General features: G+C 35.5%; 1 protein-coding gene across 3 annotated transcripts; it reads left to right on the forward strand.

Moving 5' to 3' along the window:
- Nucleotides 1-710: 710 nt before the first annotated feature.
- On the forward strand, nt 711-11,471 carry LOC109793922 (Ubiquitin-like superfamily protein). 3 transcript variants are annotated; one of them, XM_020353393.3, is made up of 6 exons: nt 766-833; nt 988-1,050; nt 2,000-2,185; nt 2,405-2,444; nt 11,087-11,192; nt 11,291-11,471. In XM_020353393.3, exons 2-5 carry the CDS (start codon nt 1,048-1,050, stop codon nt 11,167-11,169), a joined length of 312 nt encoding a protein of 103 aa, XP_020208982.1. In that variant the 5' UTR covers nt 766-833; nt 988-1,047; the 3' UTR covers nt 11,170-11,192; nt 11,291-11,471. The 3 variants fall into 3 exon arrangements, with proteins under 3 accessions (XP_020208983.1, XP_020208984.1, XP_020208982.1); XM_020353395.3 differs by lacking the exons at nt 11,087-11,192; nt 11,291-11,471 and adding an exon at nt 6,604-6,908 and having other exon boundaries at nt 751-833; XM_020353394.3 differs by lacking the exon at nt 988-1,050 and having other exon boundaries at nt 711-833; nt 11,087-11,471.
- Nucleotides 11,472-12,575: the final 1,104 nt, after the last annotated feature.

The following is a 12,575-nucleotide window of genomic DNA, read 5'->3' on the forward strand; positions in this document are numbered from 1 at the left end:
AAAATTTTGCCTAGGCCTAGTTCTGGTCCAATTACTAGTCACACCCTCAAGCATTGCTAAATGCCACCCCTTTTTCCCTACTGAAAAAATATAAAATAAATATATCAACAAAGGAGGTTAAATGGAGTTAAACTCTCCAAGTAACCCACCCTAAAATCAATATACAATCACTAATTAAAAGCAAGTAAAGTGCCTCATAAATACAAAGGCAAAATTAGACCTATACAAAGGAACTATGTACAAAATATATGAAAAAGGTCTTTAAGATCATCTCATTCCTCTTGGTTCTTTTAAGATATCACCTCTTGGATTCCTTGGCCTTGGCCATAGTCTATCAGAAAGGTATGACCTTCCACACTTTAAGTTTTCATAAGGTGAGCGATGGATACTTTTTTGTACCTATCTTTTAAATTTGTTTAGTGTTATATAGTATTTTGTTTTATAAGGATAAAATATCAAATCATCTTGAATTAATATAAAATTTTGTATATATAATTTAAGAGCAAAGAACTTTCAATCTAACGGTTGAATTTACAAAATTCATATTTAATATAAAGTTATTAAACGGTATAATATTTAGTAAAAGTTATACTAATGTAGTTAAATCCTCTCTCTCTATATAGATATATATAATTTCAATTATTTTTTTTATTTTAAACAAAATACACGAAGAAATTAATAATAAAAAAAGAAGCTAAGCGCCTTAAAAATAAATTATCACTAGGTGCCCCGAAAACAACCGAATACTAATTAATCTCCGTTTGGCGAAGTGAGAGAGTGAGTGAGAATACTTCTTCCAAATCTCACACTTCAAAATTTCCACCAGTTCCCAGGTACTTTTCCCCTCTCTTTTCAGTGTTAGATTCAACTTTTTTTTCTCCGACCCAACTTCCCAGTCTTTGCAAAGTTCCCCACTCTACTCAAATATTAAGCGCTCCCCCCACCCCGCCCCCCCCCCCCCCCCCCAAAAAAAAATTGTTTCTTCAGTTCGTTGGACTTCAGCACCCTTAGATTTCGTTACGAAGGAGAAACCCCAAAGTGTAATAAATGGTATGCTCGTCGCCTTTTTAATTCGGATCGTTGTTCACTCCGTTGAAAATACTTTGAGGAATTTTGCTATAAAATATGGCTTCAAATTGGAAGTTAAAAAAATTTGGGTTTGCGTGTTTGTTTTGAAGTCATTCCAAGTACAGTGAGGGAACATGTAGGAATTGTTGTAGAAGTCAACAAAATGTTCTCTTCTCCTTTTGTTAATAGGTTGTGAAAAATAATCAATGAGAGAAGGTATTGGTGAAAACAATTGTCTTTGCTGTGCTTTCATGAGAAAGAAAAGAGGAGACAGCATGTATTTTTGTCAAATTACCCTCATTTAACCCAACAGTGTGTTAATGTTTGAGTCTTGAGACATTTCTTGGATTTTTATATGGTTGTGATGTTAGGACCATGGAGGTCATGAAGATATTTATAGCTTGTTTATTTTTTATGTTTTAATTTTGTTTCCTTAAAGCTACACATGCTTTTACATCTGTTAGAATCATGCTATGTGGTAGTTATTTTGATTTGTGTGTGTAAAATAATAGGTTATTCCCTGTTTTCTTTCAATTTCATTATCAATTTCTAGTGGTCTACCTGGTGTGCTTTAAAATCTTATCGTATACTCTCAGACATGGTAATCAGTCAGGGCTATAAGTTAGTTATGAACTCATAACAATGATAACATAGATGGGTATTTGTTATCTAATTGTTTTTAGATATCTGTGGTGCATTATGAGAAATTTAGAGTGATCTCAATCCAAGGTATCAATTTAGTAAAACTTTTTCCCCACGATATGTTCCAAGAAAGAGATAATCTGGAACTTAAAGTTATAAATTATATTCTTTCTAGAAATGGAAAATCAATTCGGGGAATTTATGATACAAGTATTCAATTAGTTTGGACTAGTTTCGTCTTAAATTGGGATCAAGACAAAAACTGTTCTTCTTTTTCATTTTTTGACAGGATATGTACATTCGTGTTAAACGTAGTAAGACAACATACTTCATCCGGTGCAAGCCGTCTGATAAAACTCTTGACATAAAGCAGAAGTTGCAAGAACTTGTTGATCAGCCAGCTAATAATCAACGGTTAATTCTACATGGAACAGGGGAAGTGTTAGAAGACTCTAAGACTCTGGCAGATCAAAAGGTACTGTATCATCACATTTTATGTGATATATACATATATATATACACACACATATTGTAATTTTTTAGTGGCAGCATTTAGGATAAATCTAAATCCTGGGTCTTTTTACATATTAATTCTTAATCTCAAACTGGCCAAAATGTTCTAGTTGCCCCTCAAATGACTTATACCTGCATGTTGTAGATGTTGACAGTTTCCTATAATTCTTTTACTGTTCAGGTTGAAAATGATGCTGTTGTTGCACTGACCTTGAGAAAAGGTAATGTGTATATTATTTTCCTTTTCCTTGCTGCCTATTTAGTTTTCTTTGTTCCTTCACTGATTGTGTGAAGAGTCCTATTGCCTGTTGTGTTTGTTGTTCTTTGAAGGATCCTTCAAATTGGATGATAGAGATAAATTATTCAGGCCATCCAGGGGTTTTTGTTGGATTACTTTTGAACAGTGTAATTCCTTCTAGGGAATTAAAGTAACTAGGGACTATTTCTGCAAGCCATAAAATTGTAATGGTCTTCAATTTTCATGGGCTACTTTGGAATTTTTTAGATGTATTTTAGGCATAAAAAATAAACTCTAATTTCCTTTTTGGCATGCATAAAAAATGCATAGGAATTACGTACATATATTAACTTTAATCACTTAGCTCCTTTACTTATCTGAAATCTATTCATTTGGTATTTTTCTTTTGAATTTTTTTTTTAATTTGTAGAATCTTAAACTAATCATAGTGGGTTCTTGTTTGATAAAAAGTGGTTTTTTACTCTCTAACTAGACCATATCCATATTCCTTTTATTAAAGAATAGGATTGAAATCCATATTATACAACCTAGCCTTTTCCCACTATTGTAAATTTATTTAATTTAATATTGTGAATAATGACTGAGAAATAGATGTGGAGACAACCATTGAAAGCACATGGCTTTTATTTAAGTAGAAGTTAGATGGAGTATATGAAATGTAAGTATAACAAGAGGCACGTCAATCCAAACTTAGTGGTGAAAATTACAGACCATACCTTACAAGTCACGGGTTTAAGCATCATGGGTCCATAATACAATACGATGGAGAAATTGGGGAGATGTAAATGTTAAACTGGTACCTAAAGTTAAAGAAAGAATGGATTTATTTCTATAAAAAAATGTTGTTTCAGTCCTGGCCCAGGTGACAAGTATTGAACTACTGATCAAGAATCACAATAAACTCTCCTACTCTTGGCTCTTTGAAAGGAGAACACTTCATACACTGATCATTCTCCTCCCTCCATTTCTATACCACTTTCCTACTTATTTTCTGCCCCCTTCTAACTAACTGCTAGTATTTCGGTTATGACATCTGTAACAATTGTTATTTTCAAAATAGAATAACTAATTTCCGTTATTATTATTTCTCCCTGTATGCTGTCTAACATGGTTTTAAATTGTGGTCCGCAACCACAATTGCGGCTGCATCAGCCACATTTTTTCTGCAATTTCCCACAATGTTAAGGGTTATGAGTTATGACGCAACTGCAATTGCGACTGCAATCACAGTATAGATTCATGCTGTCTAATTCTAATATACACCTTTTTAACTAATGGGCGACTATTTAGTAAACCATAGGATTCAAGGGGGGAGGATGAAATAGAGGATGTGCCTCAAGTATTCAGTGGCGATATCACTCAAGCTTAGAGGAAATTTTTATCTCAACTAAAAGACCTGTGGTATTATAGGCAAACGATTCTGAAAAAAGAAATTATAGGCCAAACCATTAGGAAGGATTTAGAGGTCAATGGTACATAAAACATTATTTGTCACCATTCAATCCACGTCGCTGACCAAAATGTAGAGGGAAAAGGGTTGTTTGTTGTATAGTGAATTATTGCACTATAGTTCATTACTTTTAATGCTTCAGTGGAACTTTTTATTTGGCATTGGCTTCACTTTATCTACTGTGCAAGGGTCTGAAACCAGTGATCAATAGTCTCCTATTGGATTATTTCTCCTTTTCCCTAATGGAACACTATTCAATGGCATTCTTCTAATGATTTCTTGCTGCTTTAATCGTCATCATTGTCATGGTCGTTATTATTATTATTATTATTATTATTATTATTATATAGAGAAGTCATGGTTTTGAATCATGGAATCATATACTTATTCTCATTCTGAAAATGGAAGTCATAATATATTTATGTCAATTTTAGTGGAGGAATTGAATTATCAATTTCTGCTTTATTGTTATTCGTAACAGAAAAAAAAAATCAATTGTTATAGGTAATTAGCATGACATGGCTGCTTATAAGTGCACCCATTATTCATTTATTACCTCAGAAAAATGGTTTCTGTTGGATTTTACTGTCATTGTAAGGGTCAACTGTTTCAAATGTCACTAAAACATATCATGTTCTTTTAATGGAGTTTACTGAGGTTTGGGGAAACGAAATAGGTGAAAATGGTAAAGAAGAAAATAATTCTTTTCAATCCAAAAGTTAACTTGAGCTACAGTTGTCAAGTAATGAATTGGATTGAGAATTTGAGATTTTGTGTAGAATTAAAATTGTCATGTCAAAGTGATAATAAACATATTGAGGGGATATATAATATATATTAAGTGGTAACTGATGGAAAAGAAAGCAGATTGAAGAAATTAATGGAGATATTCTAAATGGCCATTTCATTGATCCTTATAATTTTTTATCTAGGTCAAGTAACTAGTCTCCCCCTTCTTCGCCCCCTTCCTTTATCTGGGGTCTTTTTGTAAGAAACAAATATAGGCGCTTTTCTTTGTATCTTTGATCTTCACAATCATGCAGCTGGCATTTACATGTAGTTTATATTCTCTTTGTTAGCTTAGCTGTCAATTACGTGATCTTAGGAGTTAGTTACTCCTTGATTCTCTAAATTAGTTTCTGATTGTAATCTTTTCCTATTATTGTGATTGATTTGGTTGTATTGGATAATACAACCACATGTATATAAGTAACTCGAATTAATGAGAATCGAATAAGGGGTTTTTTCCCAGAATTGGCATGGTATCAGAGCGATTGATCCCATGGTTTTGTTCTAAAGATCAAAAGCTTAAATGGAAAATGAGAGCACGAGGAATGAACTTGAGGCATCCTCTAACATCTTAGAGGACCTCGTGTAGTCTGTAGCTGCTACCATGGCTAAAGTCTTGGCACAGAACCAATTTTCTCTACAAACCGGTTCACAAGAGTCAGGCAGCAACACAATTAACATAAAACTTGACGAATCTGATTATGGTCAATGGTCTCAGGTGGTCGAACTTCACCTCTTTGGGAAGTACAAACTGGGATACATAAACGGAGATGTACAGGAACCTACTGTGACAAATTCTACATATCGACGGTGGAAAATGGAGAATGCCAATGTTAAAGGCTTGATCTTGAACTCTTTAGACCAAAGTTTGGTGGGAAACTTCATACGATTCTCTATTGCAAAACAAGTGTGGGATGCTATCGCTACCACCTATTTTGACAGTAGTGACTCCTCTCAGATTTATGATCTCAAAAGGAAAGTCAATAGCGTGAAACAAGCTGGTGGAACCCTGGAGGCTTATTATAATTCTCTTTAAGGATTATGGAGAGAAATAGATTTTCGGAGACCAAATCCAATGGTATGTGCTCATGATAATCAGAAATTTAAAGATTTATTGCAGGAAGATCATGTTTATACATTTCTTGATGGTCTGGATGACCACTTGGATCATGTAAGGGGAGATGTGTTGCAGATGAAGCCATTCCTATCTCTTGAATAGGCATATAGTTATGTTAGAAGGGAGGACACACGACACAGTGTGATGCTCTCAGGCACTGATGCTGGATCATCTACAGCAATGGCTACAAAGGGAAGCTTAAGGAATGGTGGTAAGTTTACCAAGAAGCAATCAAATACTGAAAGCGGGTGTACCCATTGTGGGAACAAAAAGCACACCAAGGAGACATGCTTCAAGATACATGGCTACCCGGACTGGTGGCATGAACTCCAATCTAAGAAATAAAAGGAAAGAGGGACAGCGAAGGTCACTTTAGTACATACTGAGCCTCAATTATCTCTTGTTACTCAAGTTGAATCTTCCTCAATTAACACCTATGATGAAGGTAACATATACTTTACATACTTGTCTTCTAATAATGGTAATAATGGAGGGTGGATCGTTGACTCGGGTGCTACTGATCATATGACATATCGTGCCAGTGATTTAGTAGAGAAATCACTACCTAGACAATCGTGTATCATAAATGCTAATGGAGAATCATACCCAGTGAAAGTAGCTGGGACAGTTAATTTTTCAAACCATATCTCTTTGCCTAATACTGTACTTGTTCCCTCTTTATCAAATAAACTTATCTTCGTTGCGCAAGCTACTAAACAATTAAACTGCGTGGCACTTATGTATCCTAATTTCTGCCTTTTTCAGGATATCTTCACGAAGGAGATCATTGGGTGTGGTACTAAGAGGGGAGGACTCTACTACATGGAAGATCTGAATTCTAGCATAGTGAATAACGTGGGAAAGGCTAGTGACAACAAAGGAGAGATTCGGGTTTGGCATGAACGTATGGGTCATCCATCCTTTTATTACATGAAGCAGGCACTTCCAAAACTCTTTGCTGGTGTAGATTTGAGTAAATTAACATGTGACACTTGTATAGTTGCAAAGAGTCCTCATGTACCTTTTCCCACACATTTGAATAAAATTAATACTCCTTTTGGTTTGATACATACTGATGTTTGGGGGCCATCATCTTTGTCGTCTTTAGTTGGTCATCAATGGTTTGTAACCTGTATCGATGATTGCACGCTTGTTACTTGGCTATATTTTCTTAAGCATATAAATGAGGTTTTTGATATATTTAAAACTTTCCACAGTACGATTCGAACACAATTCGACTTTTCTATTTGTATTCTTCGTTTAGATAACGGAGGTGAATACGTTAATAATCAATTTCGGCATTTTTTAATACCCATGGGATTATACATGAGACCTCTTGTCCTAACACACCTCAATAGAACGGTGTTGCCGAACGGAAGAATCAACATATCCTAGAAACAGCAAGAGCCTTGCTCATAGGTGCTCATATGCCATCTAAATATTGGGAAGAAGCTATTGGGACTTCTATTTATCTCATGAATCGTATGTCGTCTAGAACTCTTGACTTCAAGACTCCTCTTGAAACCTTGAACAACTACTTCTCAATCTTTCCCCACTCGCTACTTCCTACCAAGGTTTTTGGTAGGCATGATCTAACCCGTTCCCGTGGGTACTCGTCCGAACCTGCCCCGATTTGGACGAGGAAAACCCGTGTTTATCGGGTTCGGGTTCGGGTTTTCCCCGATTGATAAAATCGGGGGCGGGGGCGGGGGCGGGGACGAGGATGTTAATACCCACCCTGGCCCCGCCCCCATACCCGCCCCCGCCCCCGCCCCGCTTCGCTTAATAATATAATTAAAAAATTATTTATATATATATAAACTAAAATTAGAAATATTTATATGTAAAAATTTATATTATTTTTCTTTTCTTTTATTTTTTTAAAATTGTTCATATTTATTTAAAAGAAAAAAGAAAAAAAAAATAGGAGCGGGAGCAGGGGCGGGACGGGGAAACCCGAACCCCGCCAGGGGCGGGGATGGGGACCTACATTTTACCCCCGGCGGGTATTGGGGTCAGGGGCGGGGAACGTAAAACCCGCCCCTGCCCCGCCCTGTTGCCATGCCTAGTTTTTGGGTGCATGGTCTTTGCACATCTTCCTCGGCATCTACATTCCAAGTTAGATCCATGTGCTGCTAGATGTGTGTTTTTGGGTTACGGGACACACACCAAAGGTTATTGTTGTTTTGACCCAATTAACCGTCAAACATGTTACCATGGATGTGTCTTGTGGAAATTGAGCTCTATTATGCTAACCCTACTCATCTTCAGGGGGAGAAGAATGGTGAAGATGGCAATGTAGGAGGCATATTTGGCACAGGTGGCGTGTTTACATATGATGTACCATAGGGGCCCAAAATTATTGGAGTAAATCATGATATGGATATTAATACAGGACTGGTTGGTATTAATGAGACAACTTTTATTGGCAGTGGTTCACATAATGTGTTGCACAATGAGGGCAGCTCTGACAACTCTACTACTTACATGTCAGAAGACCATCCATCCGAGGAATTGAGAGAAATTCAAAATCAACCCGCCTCATCCTCTACTCCATGTGGGATGGATTCATAGAATGAAAATGCATGTCGAATTGAACTAGGCAAAGCAATGCAAGGTGACATAACACCGTCTTCTACTCCTCCCTTTATATCCACTTATGTGTCTTTTGAGGATATCCAGGTACGCATTACTTTTGAGACTAATTTGCCCAACACCTAGAAAATATACATTGCCGTTCAGGTCCAATAGAGGTAAACCTCCTCTTAGATACTCTCCAGATGTGAAAGGGAAGGGAACAAAGCATCCTATAACAAACTTTGTTACTACTGAAAGGCTATCAGATTCACTTAAGGCCTTTGTATATAAATTGTATACTCAATCAATACCTACTAGAGTTGAGGAAGCTTTGAAAGATCAAAACTGGACTCAAGCTATTCAAGTGGAAATGCAAGCCTTACAAAAGAATAACACTTGGGATCTTGTACCTTTACCAGAAGGGAAGAGTACAGTGGGTTGTAAATGGGTCTTTTCCGTAAAGTATAAACCTGATGGGTCTATTGAGAGATACAAAACTATGTTGGTGGCTAAAGGTTATACTTAGACATATGGAATAGACTACCAAGAGACATTCTCGCCTGTTGCAAAACTCAATACCATTCGAGTGCTATTATCTCTAGCTATAAATTTAGATTGGTCTTTACACCAACTGGATGTGAAAAATGCGTTCTTACATGAGAACTTAGAAGAGGAAGTGTATATGGATATCCCACAAGGGTATATTGTTTCAACAAATGGAAAATTGGTGTGCAAGTTGCAGAAAGCTTTATACGGGCTGAAACAGTCGCCTCAAGCATGGTTTGGACAGTTTAGTTTGGCAATGAAGAAGTATGGATATAGACAAAGTAATGCTGATCATACTATTTTTTTGAAGAAGAGGAAAGGAAAGCTCACGGCTCTTATCATCAATGTAGATGATATGATAATCACAAGGGATGACTCTGAAGAAATTAACAGGAGATAGGAGCAGCTTAACTCTGGATTTGAAATGAAAAATCTTGGGGAATTAAAATATTTTCTTGGAATAGAGGTTGCAAGATCACGAGAAGGAATTTTTTATTTCTCAAAGGAAGTATGTGTTAGATCTTTTATCTGAAGTTGGGTTGCTAGATTGCAAACCAGCAGAGACACGTATTCCCCAAAATTTGAAATTTGTGGAGACTAATGACCTGGTACCAGCAAACCGAGAGCAGTACCAGAGATTAGTGGTAAAGCTAATTTATCTCTCACATACCCGACCAGACATAGCATATGCAGTTAATAGGCCTTTTTTTTTATATAGGATAAAAGCTAGAAATAACTGGTACAGAAATAGAAACTTAAACTCATCCAATAAACGGAGATTTAGAAAAAATCTCTAAACAACTTTCTAAGCTCAGTCTTGGAACTAATACTTCTACCATTACCAGTTCTAACAAATATATTCTAGCCAAGCCTAGAAAATGACAAACAGAACTCAAACACAAACTCTTCCTTTTACAGATCTTTTATTTCTCAAACACAAACACGAGAAGGAATTTTTTATTTCTCAAAGGAAGTATGTGTTAGATCTTTTATTTGAAGTTGGGTTGCTAGATTGCAAACCAGCAGAGACACGTATTCCCCAAAATTTGAAATTTGTGGAGACTAATGACCTGGTACCAGCAAACCGAGAGCAGTACCAGAGATTAGTGGTAAAGCTAATTTATCTCACATACCCGACCAGACATAGCATATGCAGTTAATGTGGTCAGCCAACACATGCAGAACCCAAGGGAGGAACATATGGAGGTAGTAGCCAGAATACTACGGTACTTAAAATCTTCACCAGTAAGAGGGTATATTCAAAGAATAATCATCTAGAAATAGAAGGTTACTCGGACTCTGATTGGGCTGGAACAAAACCAGATAGGAAGTCCACTGTAGCCTATCTTACTTTAGTGGTGGAAACTTAGTAACTTGGAGGAGCAAGAAGCAAAAGAAAGTCTCAAGATCAAGCACTAAAGCTGAATGGAGAGGCATGGCAAATGGGATTTGCGAACTACTTTGGCTTAGAAGATTATTGACAGAATTGGTATACAAACCAAAGTCAGCCATGAAGCTACATTGTGATAATCAATCAGCCATTGAATTATCTGACAATCCCATACAGCATGAGCGAACGAAGCATGTTGATGTGGATAGAAATTTCATCAAGTAGAACCTAGATGACAAGATTATTAGTTTCCCATATGTGAGGTCTGAAGACCAGCTGGCTGATAAGTTGACTAAGGAAGTATCTGGAAGGATCTTCCATGACTCTCTTGGCAAGTTGAGGATTAAAGATATTTACTCCCCAACTTGAGGGGGAGTGTTAGCTTAACTGTCAATTACGTGATCTCTGTCAATTACATGATCTTAGGAGTTAGTTACTCCTTGATTCTCTAAATTAGTTTCTGATTGTAATCTTTTCCTATTATTGTGATTGATTCGGTTGTATTGGATAATACAACCACATCTATATAAGTAACTCGAATTACTGCGAATCAAATAAGGGGCTTTTTCCCAGAATTTGCACTCGTATCTTCCATGTTAAGTTGTCACAGACACACTTGAAATTTTCATTTTGACTGCATTGCCTGTTAGTGAATCATTTTGCATGTGCCTACATTATATTAACTTTACTTTTCAGAAAGAACATAATGACAAGTTACCCATCTGTTATTTCCAGATGATAATGAGTTTGAGGAGATCAACATTGTCCGGCCAAATGATTTCTACCAAGCACGGGATGCGGACGGTGCCAGTTGGTAAAAATGGCAGGCTCACAATTACTGGTACCCTGCCCATGGAATCATATAATAAATATTTTTGTAACCCTTTAAATGAAATTTCCATGTTATGTGCTAAAAGTACCGTCCCATTAATTTATCAGGTTGCATGATGAAATCCATAATGGTTCAGGAAACATCTCCCCAAATGATTGATCAATTGTTGGGTTAATGATGTACTTGTTTACGTAATACTGAATTGATTGCCCGCAGAGAACATGGCACTCTCTGCGATGATTTTTATCATTTGAATCAAATTTGTGATTAAGGTCTTGATTGACTTTATACCAATGTAAATGTAATGCTAAAGGACTAATCATGTTAGGCTTAGGTCGTCTAGAAGACTTGAACCCTTTACAAAATATTATTTATTTGGGCAGTGATAATTTAGATTTTCTTGAAAAAAAAATTATTCGGTTAAATTATGGTGAAATTACATTTTTGGTCCTATTTTTTTAATCTGTAATTTTTGGTATTTTTATTTTAAAATAATGACATTTAGTCCTCCTATTTTCTAAAATACGAAATTTTGGTTGTCCTATCAATTTGGTGTTTATTGATTATTAAATTTTGACAATGTTTGATAATCCGTCATTATTTAAGTGGTGTGATATTTAATGACATGATGCATAGTAATAAAAAATTAAAAATAACACAATATTTTTGTATGTATATATTTTTACAAGTGATTAATATTTATTTTATTAATAAAATTTTTATTTGTATTATTTTTTTAATTTTTAAATATTATGTTATTAAATATTATATTACTTAAACATGAATAAATATTAATACTCAATGATAATTTTATGGAAGGATTAAAATTATGTATTTTTAAAATTAAAAAATTAAATGCCTCTATTTTAAAATAGAGATCAAGACCAAATTCAGTTTTAAATAACTGATCACTTTGGTCTGACATTAAGGTTATATTTGATAGTTGAGAATGAAATGGAATGAAATGAAAATTTCATTTTATTGATATTTATATACATTGTTAAAGGAACATGAATTCGCTGTTTTCCATCTCTCCTCACAAGGACACGACTCACAAACAGCACACAATTCTGGACTTTCCTTTTATTTACGACTTTTATTGCTGGTGCGGGTTTGAAAACCCATCTAATATGCATATATACTTAAAGAACCATGTCAAATCAGGTGAATCATTTGGAAGTTGACTTATTGCTTCTGGTAGACGATCGTCAAATTTGTGAAGTTGCAGAAACATACACGCTAAAATGATGCCTCCTAATATCTTATTGTTAAGAGTCACTTTCCCCACCCCGTCACTTTGAAAAAGAAAATTTGGAATCTGACATTTCTTTGGAAAAATCCTCCACCATTATGAATTGCTTGCGTTGCTTGTCGACCGTGAGAAATATAGTA

This window comes from Cajanus cajan, chromosome 2 (genome assembly GCF_000230855.2).
Source record: "Cajanus cajan strain Asha chromosome 2, NIPB_CcT2T_4, whole genome shotgun sequence".
NCBI classification, from domain to species: Eukaryota; Viridiplantae; Streptophyta; class Magnoliopsida; order Fabales; family Fabaceae; genus Cajanus; species Cajanus cajan.

Excerpts from the sequence above, each read along its gene's own strand:
- LOC109793922 (XM_020353393.3), top strand. Across the intron at positions 2,186-2,404 it reads AGACTCTGGCAGATCAAAAG|GTTGAAAATGATGCTGTTGT; the intron begins GTACTGTATCAT and ends TTTACTGTTCAG. Across the intron at positions 2,445-11,086 it reads TGCACTGACCTTGAGAAAAG|ATGATAATGAGTTTGAGGAG; the intron begins GTAATGTGTATA and ends TGTTATTTCCAG.